The sequence below is a fragment of the Fistularia commersonii genome, chromosome 10, assembly GCF_037954325.1.
Source record: "Fistularia commersonii isolate RoL2024-O1a breed Wild chromosome 10, RoL_Fcom_v1.0, whole genome shotgun sequence".
NCBI lineage: Eukaryota > Metazoa > Chordata > Actinopteri > Syngnathiformes > Fistulariidae > Fistularia > Fistularia commersonii.
The window spans coordinates 14,994,127-15,011,931 of record NC_141293.1 but is presented as its reverse complement, the minus strand read 5'-3'; the positions used below and the strand labels follow the sequence as shown (position 1 = coordinate 15,011,931).

General features: G+C 39.1%; 1 protein-coding gene across 2 annotated transcripts in view; it reads left to right on the top strand.

Moving 5' to 3' along the window:
• The window catches only part of nbr1b (NBR1 autophagy cargo receptor b), a 28,205-nt gene extending 11,793 nt beyond the window's left edge, over positions 1 to 16,412 (top strand). For both annotated transcript variants that reach the window (XM_086153958.1, XM_086153959.1), the window contains 11 exons: positions 337 to 420; positions 741 to 926; positions 1,033 to 1,149; positions 2,933 to 3,008; positions 4,735 to 4,845; positions 9,236 to 9,466; positions 10,037 to 10,241; positions 11,080 to 11,331; positions 12,424 to 12,491; positions 12,621 to 12,687; positions 16,067 to 16,412. In XM_086153958.1, coding sequence (XP_086010084.1) covers positions 337 to 420; positions 741 to 926; positions 1,033 to 1,149; positions 2,933 to 3,008; positions 4,735 to 4,845; positions 9,236 to 9,466; positions 10,037 to 10,241; positions 11,080 to 11,331; positions 12,424 to 12,491; positions 12,621 to 12,687; positions 16,067 to 16,103 — 1,434 coding nt within the window. In that variant the 3' untranslated portion in view covers positions 16,104 to 16,412. The remainder of the gene's footprint in view (positions 1 to 336; positions 421 to 740; positions 927 to 1,032; positions 1,150 to 2,932; positions 3,009 to 4,734; positions 4,846 to 9,235; positions 9,467 to 10,036; positions 10,242 to 11,079; positions 11,332 to 12,423; positions 12,492 to 12,620; positions 12,688 to 16,066) is intronic.
• The last annotated feature ends 1,393 nt before the right edge of the window (positions 16,413 to 17,805 follow it).

The window sequence follows — 17,805 nt, the reverse complement described above, 5'->3', positions numbered from 1 at the left end:
GGCGGGCGCATAGTTGACTCTTATGTCTGAGCATCAGCCGTCCAAAGGAAGTCTTGCAAATACATTCTGTGTTTGCTAACACCTTGAAATGTATTTTTGAAAGGAGTTTGCTTTTTTTTGAGACAATAGAATGCACAGATGATAAATAAAAATAAAACTGGATTATTGTATTTATATTTAATATTTTCTTCCAGTAAAAAATAGATACATGGTCTTGAAATGTGCTATTGTTGAATCAATGTTTTTATTTCGTTTTTTTCCCTCAAGTTTTTTGTAGTCTTTTGTAATCTTCTTCATGAATAGGTACAAAAATATACCTCCTTGCTTTTTCTGCAGCTAAAGTTCATGTGGGGAAACTTTGCGGTTGTATCCGGTGACCGTTGGAGAGAAGTGTCTGTTCCCTTTCTCCAACCAGGACAAGTGAGATGACCAGTTTTTATCTCTTCGAACTCAATCTTAGGAACAAGAACTCTTCTTCAATGTGCTATTCCTTGCCTTCTCATTGTATTATCAAATCACACACACGTATCACTACTCTGATACTTTACTTGACAATGCTGATGCCTTGTACTAACACAGGCGTGCACACGCACACACACACACACACGTATAGATTACCTTGGAAAATAATTAGAAATGGCATGCAATGCACATCATACATCTCTGGTTTGTTGCTTTGCGGGTACATTTGATTGAGTTCTGTTTTCCAACTGACGGTTCTAGCACAGATCTCTCTCTAGGTTGGCATAGTGAGCGTGGCCATGTGTGCTCCTGTTCTGGAGGGATCTTACACCTCACACTGGCGTCTAGCCCACTCTGGAGAGCAGTTTGGACCCAGGGTATGGTGCAGCATCATCGTCGACCCTCTCGCTCCAGCACCAGTGATGGCTGATGGGATATTGATGTCACCCTGTGTCACACCACAGGTGAGATGTTTGATAAGGGGTCATGTTGAACTTAAGGTTTTATAAGGTGTTGTGAGACTATTACATAGAAAGGGACATGGTTTGCTCTCTAATAATCTGATTGCAGGGTAAGAATCCTGTCATGAAGGATGGAAAAGTATTTGCAGCCTCTCCAGAGCAACGTCCGCTGTCTGTAGACCAAGAGGAGTACTTTATCCCTTCTGTTGACCTGCTCACTGCACAGGTAGGATTGTTCTTTTCTCACAAGGGCTGCAACTAATCATTTATTAATTAGAATTTGGGTCCATGTGACTTCATGGAAAGGGGTAAATTACAAAAAGAGAGATGACGAACTTGAAGAGTGTTTTTAGTAAAGCTACAGAAAGGAGTTTGGTGGGGCCATGGAAAATGTCTTACGGTGGGAGACTCTGGTCTCCCGTCAGTCAGCACTGTGTAGCAAGGGGATGGTGGGCTGCTGATCTCCATCGGGAAGTTGTTGAATGGTGGAAGGAATACTTCCAAGGTCTCTCCAATCCTAGGGATACATCCTCCAATGAGTAAGCAGAGTTGGGGGACTCTGGGGTAGGCTCTCCTATTTCCCTGGCTGAAGTAGTCAAAAACCTCCTCGGAGGGCGGGCCCCAGGGACTTGTTGAGATCCACCCTGGGTTCCCGAAGGCTCTGGATGTTGTGGGGCTGTCCTGGCTGATACGTCTCTGCAGCGTCAGATGGCGGCAGTGCCTCTGGATTGGCAAACTGGGGTGGTGGTCCCCCTCTTCAAAAAGGGGGGTCAGATGGCTAGTTCAAGCTACAGGGGGATCACACTCCTCAGTGCCCCTGGGAAAAGTTTCTTTATAGACCCCTCTCACCACTTTCTGCTCAGGTTAATTAAAAACTAAAGAAAGCATTAATACCACACTCATTCCTAAAAAAAGTCAGGACACTATATAAATTGTAAATAAATTGATGATATGCAATTCACTTTCACCCTGTATTGTACTGAAGTAGAAAAAGCATGTTTAATGTTCGAAGTGATTAACTTTTTATTGCTATATTTATTTATTTTGAAAACAATCTGAAGTAATGACAATAATTAATTTTTTTTTTTGCAACTTATACCAGTCAGGTGGTTAAGGAGTATAACCAGAGACTTTCCTTACGTATGTTAATGTTTTTGCAGGTTATTTGTATTCGTGTCCTTGTCCCTTTCCCCATGTTTTGTTCCACAGTGTTATCATATGTTAGTCTTTAATTATCTCTCTTGAAAGCCTTGATTTTTACGGTCCTCACACATACATAGACTTTGATACACATATATACACAGACTATCATGGTGACTTTACCAGAAGACCCAAACCATTTGAATCCAATTGGATTTTATTGTTCTATTGACCTGCAAAATGTTACTGCAACCACAAAACCAGAAAAAATCTTCAATTGATTCATGTTGTGCCAAATATGATATTGATAGAATTCCAAACTTTAATTTAGGTGAACCAAATGCTGGATATGGGTTAAAAAAAAATTCAGAAGAAGCTTCAGGCTACACAGGGTTAAAGCTTCTTATTGTTGTTCCCAATTTTTTTTTTTAAATTGACTCGGTGGTGCGGGTGGACTGTAGTTGAAATAGCAGATTGATGCTTTGCTCCGTGGATCCGAACATTCCTGGTTTGATTCCCGCGCTCCTCCTACCCTATTAAAGTGTTTTTAAGCAAGACACTGGACACCCTACTTTCTCCCCTTGATGCTATTCAGTAGCTGCCTTCTGCTCATGGTTCAAACTGCATGTTTATATGCGGTTGGATTTCGCTGATGTTGTGCTTTATGTACAACTGAATGTCACAATCACGGTCTCTGTTTTTGTTTCATCACAGCATCACAAACTGAAGTACACATGGTTTAAAAATGTAATAATACAAAGGATTCTCCAACTGATGAAAATTTTGAATTGCAAATGTTTTACATTTGCATTTCTCCCCTTTTGCTCTTATTTGTTTGCTTGTTTTTTTTTATTATTTTTATCTCTCAGGATTTGCTGTCATTTGAGTTGTTGGACATAAACATAGTCCAGGAATTGGAAAGTGTTCCAAATAACACACCTGCTGGTAAGAAGTGTCAGAATTTATTTGTGTCGTGTTTAAAACATATACATTGGCAGCTTTTCTTGAAAGGTTTATTCTGCCTATAATTTATCATCTGTGTAGTCATCCCTTTATTTAGCTGTGAAAAAATTGAGCTGAATCCTGTCCAGCATGTTGGGGGGCATTGTAAATATAAGCTTCAAAAACCAAAATGCAGATTACTTTTAACCTTTAACTGCTGCATATCAACATTAAAATATAGTACTTATTACAGTATTTTCCTTCATGCTATCAATATATAATTAATTCTTTCAAATGGATACTGACTTGAGTTTCAGATCATTTGTATCAGTATTCAAACCCCTCTCTTTTTTTTAATCCATTTGACTAATTTTCACTGGTAGGTTTTTTTTTTCTTTTTTTTCTTTTTTTTTTGTTTTAGAGTTCTAGACATTTGGCACCGATCTTTCTTTTCATGAGAGACTTGGCTCTAAACGAGAGGCTCGGATATTGGCCGATACACAAAAGCTGAACAATGCCTTTTTTAGTCGCGTTGGTAATATAAAAACTGTTATTTAAATGATCACGCTTGCTTAATATTCATTGTGATACATCATGGACTCTAGTCTTTCTTTTCAACTTGAAAAAAAGCTACAAGACTAAAAATTCTGCTTTTAACCAGGATGTCTTTAAGGGCTTACTTGCGCTTAATGTTAAATTCACATATGCATACGGAGCCTTCTGTCCGTCCTCTGTGTTCATTTCATGGGCAATTCTTAATGTTTTTCGGAGAGCTCGCAAGTACGCAGCCAAATACGTCAAATGGATCGGTATCGCTGGAAGTCTGTGTTGAGCAACGACAAGAAGACGCTTCCCTCTAGTGGATAATTCGCTTTTCGACCACGGCAACCGCAAGCACCCATTGGAAGTTGATGCAGTGACATCTGACAATTTTTATAAGGGATGTACATATTTACATACGTAAAGTGAGCATATATGAGCCTTAAGGCTTCTCAAACTGTGTGTTTCAATTGCCTTTTTTCTGACTGATGCTTCTCTTAATACTGCCCAGTAAATGTAGTTCTTTGCATCACTGCAGAAGTCTGCAGGGAGACCATCACTGATGGCCCATATCCCTGTCTACCCACTCCGGATCTTAAGTAGATAGTTAGTTATAAAGGACAACGTCCCCCTGTCTGCTTGAATTATACCTAACTCTCAATAAATCTTAGTCTTTCCCGAAAGTCTTATTGTTATATTTATTTTTGACTGCTTGCCAGAGAAAAAAACGTTTCATTTTTGGCATAATAGGGTCCTATCCGTAAAAAGTTAATCCAGAGTGACTTGCGCTCAATTTTTCAGCGTAGATTGTTCTAATTTTTCACAAAATGTTCCTATTCTGCTATTTATATATTTAGCTATTTTAAGCTTTTTACTCCATTATCCATTTATTCATCCATCCTATATCTACCGGTTATCCTACGAGACAACCATTCACTCTCTCATTTAAACATCTGGCCTTTTATTATCATGGAATTTGAGCATTTCATCAACAATACTTTGATATTTTTAAATTGCTTTAATTAAAAAAAAAAAAGTTCCTTTTAATATATGTAGATACATATACACACGCACACACACATATATTCCACTATTCTTTATGCAAGATATGTGTCAGCATATTTTTTAATAGACGCAACCTGACAGATGACATCTTTTTTTATCACTCTTTTTTTTTTTTTCTGACCAGACATGACTCCCTGCATGTCCCCCGTACCACAACATGGCTTTACCCTGGACAAAGTCGGCCCCTGTTTGGATTTGATTCAGGAAGAGACAGATGTCACTAACAGCAGCACTGGTAATTAATTTTAGTATTCCTTCATTTTTCTGTCACCTGTTTATTTTTGTAGCTTCATTTTTTTTTTTTTTTTGTTAGCTGTTATAAATCTCATGGATATGGAAGAGAGGGTAGTTATGTCAATTGCGAGAGATGTACTGGTTGCAATAAAAAAAAAAAGTCAATTGTATGCAAGTTAAGGTGAAAATTCTTCTATTTCTTTTGGCTGTTCCCTTCAGGCATTGCCACAGAAAATCTTCTGCCTCCATCTAACCCTATCCTCTTCTGTCACACCAACAAACAGAATTTGACTCAGCTTTATTGAGCAAGTATGTTCACACATGCAAGGAATTTGGCTCTGGTTGACAGTTTCACTTTGTGCTTATGTGGAGTTAAATAACGACAGGATGAGGACATTATGAACAATACAATATGCAAAGTGCAAGTTGCAGTGTGTGTTACTAATCCGAGAGTTGTGTTTTCTACACCAGGAAGCGGTGAATTCTCCACAACTGTTGTTCGTCCCCAGTTTAGTCTTGATTGCGTCCGCCTCTTTCCTTTTAGTGCACATGTATATGTAGTCTGCATGTACCTTGACCTGTGCTAGTTTGTCATGTTCCTATAGTTTGTTTTTTTTTAATTTTGGATTTTTTTTCTCGTAAAATTTGTCAGCACTTCTTTTTCTCTTCCTCTGTATTAAGAGATTATTAGGTTGGTAATTTTTCTTAAGTAATGTTTCTTTCAATTCTATGTTTGAAATGCCTTTTCCTCATTGATTCTCCTTTTTATATCATTAAAAATTGCTTATTTGCTACTTTACTGTTAATTGTGTGTTTGGTTCTGATACTCTGGTCAAGAATGCTTTGCAAAAGCAGATCGGCTCCTGAAAGGAGGTTCAGCTTCCTGAGATGACACAGAAAGTATGTTTGACCGCTTAAGGTCCTAAGAGTTGATGGTTTCTAAAAATCTACTGCTGTTTGGTATGAGATGGTGGGTTCCTCCTGAACGTCCACTGGCATCTCGCGTGTTTTGTCTGGGGTTCAGCTTCAGGTTGTTACACTGCACCAAAGGACCTGCTGCTCAGCGTCCTGTCTGTGCGCAGAATCGTCACCGTATTCATACGGGGTCGGTCGAGGCCCAGGTTGGTGCTGTTAACCTACAGTAACCCAGTGGATCTTGGGCGACTGAGAGTTGAAGAAGGAGAGAGGGGAGGCATGTCCACTGGCAGAGAGAGAGTAGGAAAGGCAAGAGTCTTGGACTAAGAGCAGCTCCAGTTGAAATCATTCGCCGTGTTTGTTTTTTTCCGTTTTGACAAAGATGGCCCCCTTCCTCTCTTAACAGAGGACGGGGGCTTAAGCACAACCTTTCGCCAACCTATAATGCCATACTAGGATCTATCCCGACACACATCTACTCACACACACCAGGTCTATCTGCGCCCTCAAAATCACCTGTTGATCCACCATTAAAACCAGTTCCTGGTGACTACCGATAAAACCTCAGTCCCAGGGATCTAACAGGTTTCTCTCAATTTGTTTCACACTATCTGAATTTTACATATATACATTTATACATATTCCAACTAAGTCCCCAAAAGTGGTACCTTTGTTTCCCCCTGACAAAGCCTTTAGTTGCTTGGATCCCTCTGGGATTGTTTGTATTTAAAAAAGCCATCTTTGTCAAAATGGGAAAAACATCTCTGAACATAGGAGGGGGATTTAGACACAACCTTAATTCATACAAAGTCAGATAAATGCACATGGACCAGGTCCACCTGCACCCTACAAACAACCCGGAAGGATCCACCACCAGAACCAGCTCACGTTATCTTCCGCACCTCAGTCCATGTGATCTAACAGGTTTCTTTCCTTTGTTTCACATTCTGAGAAGTTTGGCTTCACCTTTTCAGATTCTAACCGGGGTAAATCCCGCAAAGTTTTATCTTTGTCCCCCCCCAATGACACCCCCATCAGCATAGCAACCCCTTTCGACCCGGTTTGTGCCGATCAACTCCCTCGTTTGCATAACAAGTCATCGTAACCCAGACCCGCCCAGAACCCGGGCAGTTATATTCAGAAACTCCCCACAGGACGTTAGAACTGAAGAAGCCTCTCTGATGGGTGTATTCAAGTGAGGAAAATCAAGTCCAGTTGCCACGAAAAGATTTCGACCCGAATTGACCGTGACCTAGATGACTGACAATCTCCATAGACACCAAGAGTAGTGACTTTTAATGTTGGGACTGACAGGAAAAGCTAGAGTTGGCGGACATGATGCAGAGGATGAAAGTGCATATACTGTGTAGTCCGGACAGTTCCCATGTATGTAGGAAAATCTGGAAAATGATTGTACAATTTTCCAGTCATCACTAATATATGGAAAATTATTTAAAAAAGTAAATACCTTGGAAAAGTGTAAGTTGTCCAAGGAAAAATATTTCACCCCCCTCTGCTTCTCTGCTTTGCGAGTGAATGCAAATGATTAAAAGTTCTGCACATGCATGTCTGTTGTCACACTTTCCTCAATGGGCAACATTTAGACACTGTGCTTCTTTGCCTCTTGCCGGCTCAGGGCTTTTACCGCTAATGTAAGTATAAGAAAAACAGGATTTCTTCTTATTCTTTTCCTTTCGGACGCTCCGTTCAGGGTTCACCTTGAATCAACTTCCTTCCTCTAACCGTATTCTCTGTATCATGTTTTCTGCCGCACCTAACTTCATGGCCTCTTAGGCTACATCCATAAATCTCGTCTTTAGTCTTCCTCTTGAGCATCACACCTTCAATTTCTAGCCTCAGACTCAGCAGTCTATCTGATACTCTTAAAACCGGCACCTAAGCTTCTAACCTTATGCACACTTTCCCTCTCTGCATCTTGTCAACTAGCTTTTCTTGTCATCGTCCAAATATTCCAAGACTCCCAGACTCTTGCCTGTCCTCTTCTCGCTTTCAAACACGCCTTCTTCCTCTCCTTGTTTGACCCACAGTGGCCCAATTTCCTCTGGTACCCTGTAGGTTATCGGCACCCGTGACTGTCGTTGTTAACCCGGGCCTCGAAAGATCCTGTATGAAAGTTGGAGGTACGATTCGCAGTTTTGCCACAAGTTTTTCAGCGGATGCCCTCCTTGGGACGGGCTCGAAAAGACACTGGCTTGGGCCTCCTGAGGCTGCAGTCTGAAATGAATAGAATTCAATGTCGTGACTAAAAATTGGCAGTCAGCTGTTTGTCAATGTTCCTTTATTTTGGGACTTTTAATTGAGTCCTATGCAATTCAAAGGTCTCAGCCAGTTGATTAAACAACAAAAACAACATTGGATATAAAGTAAAAAAATGTACTTGGTAACCATTGCACAACACGCAATATAATAGGACTAGATAAAAAGATAATTGAAGAGTCATAGACTGTACATCTTTTAAATCAGACCTCACAAAAGGATTAAATGAACAAAATGCAAGGTGCAAGAAAAGTCAACTTCTGAAATGCATGGTAGAGCAAGGTAATGTTTTAATGTACGACATGATAACTTATCTTTCTGTCGCATTGGAAAATGGCAAAGTCCTGGAAAATACTTCCTAGAAAAGAGTGGGAATGTTGCAGTTAGAAAGGTAGCTATGCTAGAAGCTTCGGAGCAGGAATTAAGCTGTTCTATCATGATATTGATGGAAAAAGAAATGGAAAAGGAATTATCTTGAAGACGTTCGTTGTGAAATTTCAAGAAGTGTCAGATAGTGATGGGTCTGTAGATTTTGTGTCAGCTGTGGGATGTTTGTGTCATCATTTGTCTCATGCTAATGTGAGTTATCTGAGGGATCGCACAAAATGAGTTTAATCCTGTGTAGGCGAAGAAACGGAGGTTCATTTATTCTAAATGGGGCATTTGTTGATACATAAGGAAAGCGGAGATGTGTGAAGCAACTAGGCGAGTTCCTGAGGGAAGGTGATACTATATAAAGTATTTCATTACTACCGTTGAGCGTGCACTTTGACTGCTCACTCACTCACAAATGATTCTGGCTCTTTTGTGCCATTCCTCTCACTCTTCAGCTCAGATGAAGGGGAAGTAAAAATATTACTTTCTTTTTTGTGACACTGTGATTCAGTGAGCAAAGAAAAAAAAACCTTAGTTTAACCTCTCTTTTAACAGAATCTGACAAATGCTGCATATTAAGCATTAAATTTAAATGCATCAGTTTTTTAACCACAATACTGCTTATGTCCAAGTTACAGGTATTCTAATAAACATCTATCCAGTACATCAAAATGGGCAAAAATGTTCCTGTTGCCATAGAATTGGATTTTAGACCCCACGTGCATACATTGATGCATTTTTTTTTAATTTTTTTTTTGTATGCTCACACACTCATCCATTTTTTTACATTTTCTTCTAACAATTGAAATGTTGCTTGCTCTCAGTGCCACATCTGTCTGCTGAGGGGGGCTGCAGTGTGAAGAATAAATCAATGAAAGTCAAAGAAAGTCCAGGTGGCAGCCATTGCATCCCCCAAAACCCTCTGAAAACAAGGAAGCCCAGCCTGCAGGCACCCCTGTCTGTGACCTTGACCAGGGGCGGCTGCCCGATGTCTGTTCAAACCACACTCCAAGCCCCGGCCACAGTTTTCCCAATGCAGGATGTCACAGCCACATGTGAGTAAAGACGCTTCATATAAATGAATGCACGAGCAGTATATGGAATAATGGATGGATGGATGGATGGATGGATGGATGGATGGATAGATGGATAGATGGATAGATGGATAGATGGATAGATAGATAGATAGATAGATAGATAGATAGATAGATTGATTGATTGATTGATTGATTGATTTTGTTTGACAAAAAAGAACCAAATGCCCCAAATATCTATAAAGCCATGCCTTGCAAGAAAATGTAAATGACTTTGTTGAACAGCAAGTGTTAGAAGACCAATACCTGTGTCCCTCTGTGTCGATATGAAAAGATAATTTAGGTGAATTGAGTGAGCTGAGTGACAAAAATAGGTATGAAAAATGCAGGAAACCAGCTTTTTATTCCCAGGATTCCAAAGTTAGATTTCATTTTTTTTTAAATCGAATTTATCCCGTGCAAGTTATTCCCTCACATTTCATTGTTAAATAGTTTCATATTGCTCAATAAGCTTTTGCCAACACTGTTTTTGCCAAGATCTGCATGCAGTACCCTAATGGAAACATCCGATGTGTTGACATGTGTGGACAGCTGGGAGTGATGGGCATCACATGGAGAGCGTCTGTGCTGAGTCTAAGGAGAGGGAGACTGAAAAAAAGCCAGAGGAGGAGAAGAAAGAAGGAGAGGAGAATAGAGGCTCAAGGACACGTTCTTCCTCAACATCATCTGAAGATTACATTATTATTCTTCCTGACTGCTTTGACACCAGTCGGCCCCTGGGGGAGTCCATGTATAGGTGAGATGCCTTCATAGCAAGCAGGTGGTGGGGAAGAAGACATGTTTTGTCTGCTTTTAGACCAGGGGTGGGCAAACTACGGCCCGCGGGCCGCATCTGGCCCGTCGGTCTTTTTAATCTGTCCCGCCAAAAATTGGAACAGAATTCATTCTTGATGTGAATGATTGGATTGATGAATATGGGAGCTCAAACAGGAGATTATTTCATTTTTGGAGCTACTTGAGAATTTTCCTGAACTGAATGACACAGATTGGCTTTTTGATTTAGCCTTTACTGTGGACATACTGACACACATGAATGAGCTGGACGTGAAGCTACAAGGGGAAAAAACAGTTTGTGCATGAAATGCAAGCAAACGTCAGAGCCTTCAAAACCAAGCTGCATTTATTATCAAAGCAAATGTCAGACGAGTCTGATATGTACTGTTAACAAAAGCGTTTTTTTTGTTGTTTTTTTTATTTGTATCGTATCTTGTGGTGACCCGGCCCGTCTTTTGAATTTTCAAAAGTCAATGCAGCCCCTGAGCCAAAAAGTTTGTCCACCCCTGTTTTAGACCAAATGGAATATTTTCATTATGATGTAACACACAATATTTTTGTTAATTTGTAATCTTCTATTTGATTTTTAATTTCTACCTCTAAGTTAAGAAAATCTATAAAATCTCTGCCAGCGGAAGTCACATGTGCAAGAAGATAAATTCAGCTGTCGCCTCCTTTTCTTTGATAATCCAACACATGCTCTGAGTGAAGCTGCGATTCAAACTTTCAAGCTTTGTAAACAAATGTATGAATTCTGTATTAATTTGTATTAATTGCTTCAGTCTTTGCGTTGGTTGCAGCTTTGTTCTTTCCCAGCCTGGGGAACACTCAGTCAAGACCCCCACTGACACAGAAAGCTCCACCCCTGAGCACCGAGGCAGCAACATCATGGACGGGGAAGACGGCGAATTGAACGAATGCGCATCAACTCCCAAGTCAAACATGTTGGAAAGCAGCAGTGCCAATGACATGCTTTGTACATCTCAGACGCTGGATGATGAACCGTTAACGCCTGAGGTGGTGACACCTCCAAAAGCCATCATCACACCAGGGTTGGTGATGAGCATCAAGATACAAATATAGCAAAGACACAGGGTGAAATTTAGAGCACCATGCTTGTTACAGTAACAGGCCTTTCTTACTAACTCAGTTTTATTTAAATGTCGAACTGAGACCATTTTGAATACATTAACTCAGTATTCAGTCATTGTCAAGACATCAGATTTCTTTTTGTTGAGTAAGCTAGTTTTTAACATGTTTTTCCTCACTGTGGGATGATAAAACCCATTGATTATATTTTGTTAAAGATGTATTTTCATACATCATATACTGGTGTTGCAGGTTTCAATTCTTCATTTATGATTTCACTTTACATTATGAATTCATTTTTTTGACACAATGATTTTGAACAAGAGAACATTTAATCACCATTAGCAGTATTTTATGGACCCATTCTATGGTAAGGACCATTTTTGCCCCATAAAGCTGTCTAAAAGGTAGCGTGCATGATTCAATTGCACATTTATGGATCACCAGGAGGAAGACGTGAACACCATGAAATAAAATATATTTGCTATGAATACATAATAAATATACTTTTTAATAGCTAGATGGATAGATGACATTATCAATCCCCAAGAGGAAATTAAATAGACAAGTTTACTTGGTGGGGCAGTGGTTTGCAACTCCCTACTCATTGCAAGACACTTCTTAGTTCAAGGTCTCACTCTGAATTTTGAGATTCTTGTGTTTGCCCATAAACCTGTGTGTAGGATACACACTACTGATAATGAATGACTGCATTAGAATGAATGTATCCCCCCCAATAAGTAAACCTAAAAGCAAAGAACTTGTCCAGTCTTACATGAGCACATACATGTAATCTAGCAATATTCTTGAATAAGTCTTGAAATGAATGTGAGGAAAAAGTATAGAAATAATGCCCAAATTATTTGAAATGTTTCATCATATGCATCTCCTCTGCCATTAATTTAGCACATATGTTGGTGGAGCATATGCACAGCCCACCACATACCCTCACCCCACTATCAGCCAGACTCACTCATGTTTAATGATAGCGTCATTACTGTAAAATTTGCCATGTAATGTTGTTAAAGATGTGACACTCTTAATGTGCCCAACAGCAATGGTGAAACAGGTGATGCAACTTGGGGAGAAACAGAACATTCTGAGCCGAATCAAACCAAAGATGGTAATTATCTTCTTTTCTTTTTTTTTTTTTCTTTGTAGCACCTTTAAACAACAGCGCATGTTGTTAAATAAGTCAAAAAAGTTTCATTATACAATGGACACTTTAGCTGTATGTGTTTTTATCTCACAGCATCAGCTACTGAAGAGACGCCAACATGTGCAGCTGAAGGAACTGAGGACAATCCTGAAGATTCCAGGTTTCCTTCTTTCACACACACACAGACACACATACACTGACAATCAAGTTTAAACATGTTTTAGTGTGGTAAAAATGTTAAATAAAATAAATGCATTTTTATTTAAAAGTTCATGTTTGAGTAAAGGTGAAATCTGGCTCTAACTCTCCAGTGGAAATTTGGGGATTTCAATTCATGTCAAATCCTGATATTCATTTCACTTCCACTCCCTCCAAAATCTGTGTGTGTGTTCTAAATCAGCCCTAATATGCTACAAAATTCACATGGCTTTGAAAAAGCGTAAATTGGGCAACTGTAAAAGGAGAGGAGGATTGGATGTTCAAAAGCAGAGAGAAGAGAAAAGACAAGAGTGTGAAACTTGGAGTAGAGACTTTGAAAATTGGGGATGATGACAGAAAAGCTGTAGAGATGGTTGACATGATGCAGAGAAGGATGGTGGATATATTGTGTGTCCAGGAGACCAGGTGGAAAGGTAACAAGACTAGAAGCTTAGCAACAGATTTTATATTGTACTTAAACGGACAGGAAGAGGAATGGAGTCAGAATTAGCTTGAAGGAGGGTTGTTAGGAATATTCTTGAGGTTGATAGGCTGATGAGCCTTAAGCTAGAAATTGATGGTGTGATGCTAAATGTTGTTAGTGGCTATGGCCCACAGGTGGGATGTGAGTTAGAGAAGAAAGTAGTGGTAGGTGAGAGTGTAGCCAAACTACAGGATGCTGGTTTGTAGGATGAATCTGGTGACAAGGACATTGAAAAAGACAAAGGCATAGCAGAGGGTGAAGTGGTGGAAGCTGAAAAGGGAGGAGCGGTTGGTTTTCAGTTGAGAAAGGCTCTGAGTGGTCAGGGAGAGCGTCCAGATTGACTGGACAACTGCAGCTAATGGGATCAGGTAGGAGAGCACATGGAGTTTAGAGGGTGCTGGACAAATGGAGAAGAAGTGTGATGGTGCCCATTTTTTTAAAAATAAGCAGAATATGCAGAATTGCATTAACTATAGAGGAAGTTGATGAGCCATACAATGAAGTTATGGCAAAAAGTAGTTGAAACTAGACTGAGAGGACAAGTCAATTAGCATTTGTGAGAAGCAGTATGGTTTCATGCCTAGAAAGAGTACTACGGATGCAGTATTTGCCTTAAGAATGCTTGTAGAGTACAGAGAAAATCAGAGGGAGCTGCATTGTCTCTTTGTAGACCTAGAAAAAGCGTACAACTGGGTGCTTAGGGAGGAACTATGATACTGTATGAGGAAGTCTGGAGTGGCAAAGAAGTAAGTTAAACTGGTGCAGGACATGTATGCTAGCTGTGACACAGTGGTACGGTGTGCTGCAAGGGTAAAAGAGAAGTTCAAGGTGGAGGTGGGACTACATCAGGGGTCAACTCTGAGCCCTTTCTTGTTTGCAGTGGTAATGGACCGTCTGACAGATGAGGTTAGACAGTAGTTGTCATGGACCATGATGTTTGCAGATGACATTGTGATCTGTAGTGAGAGCAGAGAACAGGTGGAGGAAAATCCAGAGAGTGGAGGTTTGCTCTGGAAGGGATCCAAGTGGAATGGTGAGGCCGCAGGGAGTGGATATAAAGAGGTGGAGGATTTTAAGTACTTAGGGTCAGCAGACCAGAGCAAAGGAGAGTATGGAAAAGTGTTGAAAAAAACAGGTTCAAGCAGATTAGAACGGCTAATAAAAGGGTCAGGGGTAGTAGCATAGTTTAGAGATGGTGGCATTGAGGAAAGGGCAGGGAGCAGAGCTGGAGGAAGCAGAGATGAAGATGTTGAGGGTCTCTTTGGAAATGACAAGGATGGATAGGAGGGAGTCTATCAGGGGGACAGCACATGTTAGGTGTTTTAGAGATAAGGTCAGAGACCGGTCTGAGATGGTCTGGTCATGTGCAGAGGAGGGTTAGTGTTTCTATTGATAGAATGATACTGGTGTTGGAACTGCCATGCAGGAGGCCAAGAGGAAGACCAGATATAATGTACCAAGCGACCTAAGAACTCTGTACTTAAATCCCCTGTAAAAAACAAATGTTGACATTAGAGTTTCCAGAATAGAGAAACAATGGAAGGTACTATGAATGAAACACATTGACCAATGTGTTGGTAAAGAAAATGTGTTGAGTATGTGGTGTCCAAGTGGAAATATACATACTGTATATTCAAGTCGATAAAGTTAGGCTTTTCATATACTATTTTGGAGACAAATCCATTTTTCTACATCTTTAATTTAATCTGTATTTGTTTTTCATCAATAAAAAAGATAAATTATTTCACTGTGAAGAGAAGTTATTTAATCTTTTATCATTGTAAAATTAATGAAAACACATGTTCTGCAAAAGGAAATCACAAAAATGAGCCTAAAAGTTTAGGATTTCTTTATTACAGATTTTATACCATGACTTTGCAATAGCAGTCTTCTTCTTTTCCCTTTATCAGTTGCCACAAGGGATCAACCTCTTCCCTCTGATCTACTCTCTGTGTCCTCTTCTCTGACAAAAACTAACCTTATGTCCGCTTTAACTACAGCCATTAATCTTCTCTTTAGTCTTCCTCTCGGCCTCCTATCTGGCAGCTCCAACCCGAGTATCCTTCACCAATATTTTCACAATCCCTCCTCTGTACATGACTGAACCATCTTAGTCTGGCCTCTTTGACCTTCTCTCCAAAACATCTAACACATGCTTTCCCTCTGGTAGACTCATTCCCGATCTTCTCCATCCTGCGGCAAACTTACTGAGGTGTAATATCTGGTTTATTCTGGATGTTCTTGTCAGATAGGTGCAGACTTTGGTCAGAATAATTTTTCGACTTTTATTGATCAATGTCAATGTTATTTGGATTTTTATACAAATGCTCTTTCATCAGAGTTGACGGAAACATTTGTAACAATGTTCTGGTACCAAGTATAAAATGATCCGTGGTGTCAGATGAAATGTGAATCGGAAACAAAAATTCTGTGAGAAATGCATATGTTTTGCTTTTAGCTTTTTTCCATGACCTCAATTTTCATTTCAAATTTCTCATTTTTTTTTATGTCTATGTATGTTTATAAAGAAAAAAATCCTTAGTTAATCAGAATCAGAAATACTTTATTGATCCCAGAGGAAATTCAGGGGTCTCAGATGCTCCATGCAGAAAGAAACAAATAAGAAGAGATTAACAGGAATACATCAAAATAGATAATAAAATAGACAAAATATTAGTGGGTGTCAAGGTATAAAATAATCTCATCTGCTGATGAGAGGGATTGAGGATTTTTTTCTTTATTTTTACACAGTAAAGAAGTTGGAAATTTATTCTAAAAAAAAAAACCATCTTCCCCCATCTTTTGAATTTTATTTTATCTTCTATTCCTTTCTTCAAATCAATGTCAACATTTTTAGGTGGAGGATTGTGATCCAAGTTGGAACTGATGGCTAAAACGGACTCCGTGCTTCAAACATTACCATCTGACTGGCAGTGGCCAACAAGGACAAAAGTTTTAGCACCTGGCTAGTGGACTTTGAGTTTTATTGCCCTTCACTGAATTCACTGCAATGACAACAACTTGAAAATGTAAATCCACTGGATGAAGGTACAGAAAATGTGCAAACTTAAATTGTTCAAAAGCAAACGAAAGATATCAACAATCCATCCATCCTCTGCTGCTTATCCGGGGTCAGATCACAAGGGCCTAAGCTAGCCTGAGCTAGCTTAGCAACAATCCTGTCTGAATAAAAAAGATTCAAATACCTGAACTGGCGCATTTTCTTGGTTCACAGCTCTGAAATGATACTGTAGTGTTTAAAATGTATACTAACCTTGTAAAGATGTAATAACTTTCATTGTTCCTTTGACATCCTGTGTTTATTACCTGCTGGCATAGCATGTTTAGTGTGGGCCTAGGCTGCTTTTTTAGCGCTACGTTGAACTGGTTCCTGCATGAAACATGTTGATTTGATTTCATGGACTCTCAATGAACACAAACTTAATTCTATGCTACTGGCTCGGCGTATGGACTACATACCATGTGATGACACGTTTTTCATTAAGCCCAGTACTAGAAGTGTTTTCCATACACCATACTTGTGCAGTGTAATTGCTATTGTCTAGGGTCTGATTAATGGTTGTTTCAACAAAAGACAACAAATAGATGGTGAATCTCGTGGTGCTTTCAGTGATTTCCATTTACCTTGGATTATCCCACTGTTTTTTTTTTGATGGATTGGGGACTTTAATTCTTATAAGAAGTTAGTACACTGGGTTTTTGCAGGCAGCTGTATGTTGTGGCCAAACTGATTGAAAACATGAAAGGACAACTTTGTCTGTTAAATCTCATCATCACAATTACTTTACGTTTTTTTTCCATTAGGCTGCATCTCTGAAATAAATCCTATTGGTAACTTTGCTTCATTATTCCGGTACAGCCAGGGATTACCAAGGTTTTTAAATATTTGCTATTTATAAACATATTGAACAAAAACGTGAAAATTACAATTGAAATTAAAATGAATACATGTTTTTATGTGAAATAATTTTATTGGACTAACAAGTGTAACAGCTTTTTTCTTTTTTTATTAGTTTTGTAAAAATTTCATCACATAGTAAAATTCAGTATTTTGATGACTAAAAGTATTAAAAATAAATACATCAAAATGATATTTTAATATTTTGTAGAATTAAAACTGGATTTGAGGATGGTCAAGTCTCCTGCGTAAGTGGAACTTGGTGGTGGTGTGAAAGTAACAACCACCTTACATGTTTTCATTTGTAAATTCTATGACTACATTGTTTTTGGTTTCATTTGTCATGGAAGTGCTTAGACTCAACCAAAATTTCTGAATATACCTCACAAAGAGTTCTAAACTTTGTCTTCAAACTGCCAGAATGAGTATTTGGTTGGTATGTGTTTTGCCGGTGATCAACAAAACAAAAAAGCAGGAAACATGTTGGGAAAAGTAGTGTTTGAATGACGATTTTATATTTTACAGCAACCTTCAAAGCTCATAAAGCAATTTTGACATATCTTCTGCTGGAAAGGAAACCGCGGAGTCACAAAACTCCGTTGACATGTAAAATAAAGATAACACTGCATGAATCTTTTTTCCCTGTATGCCATGTATAACAGAAAAACTACAGTGTG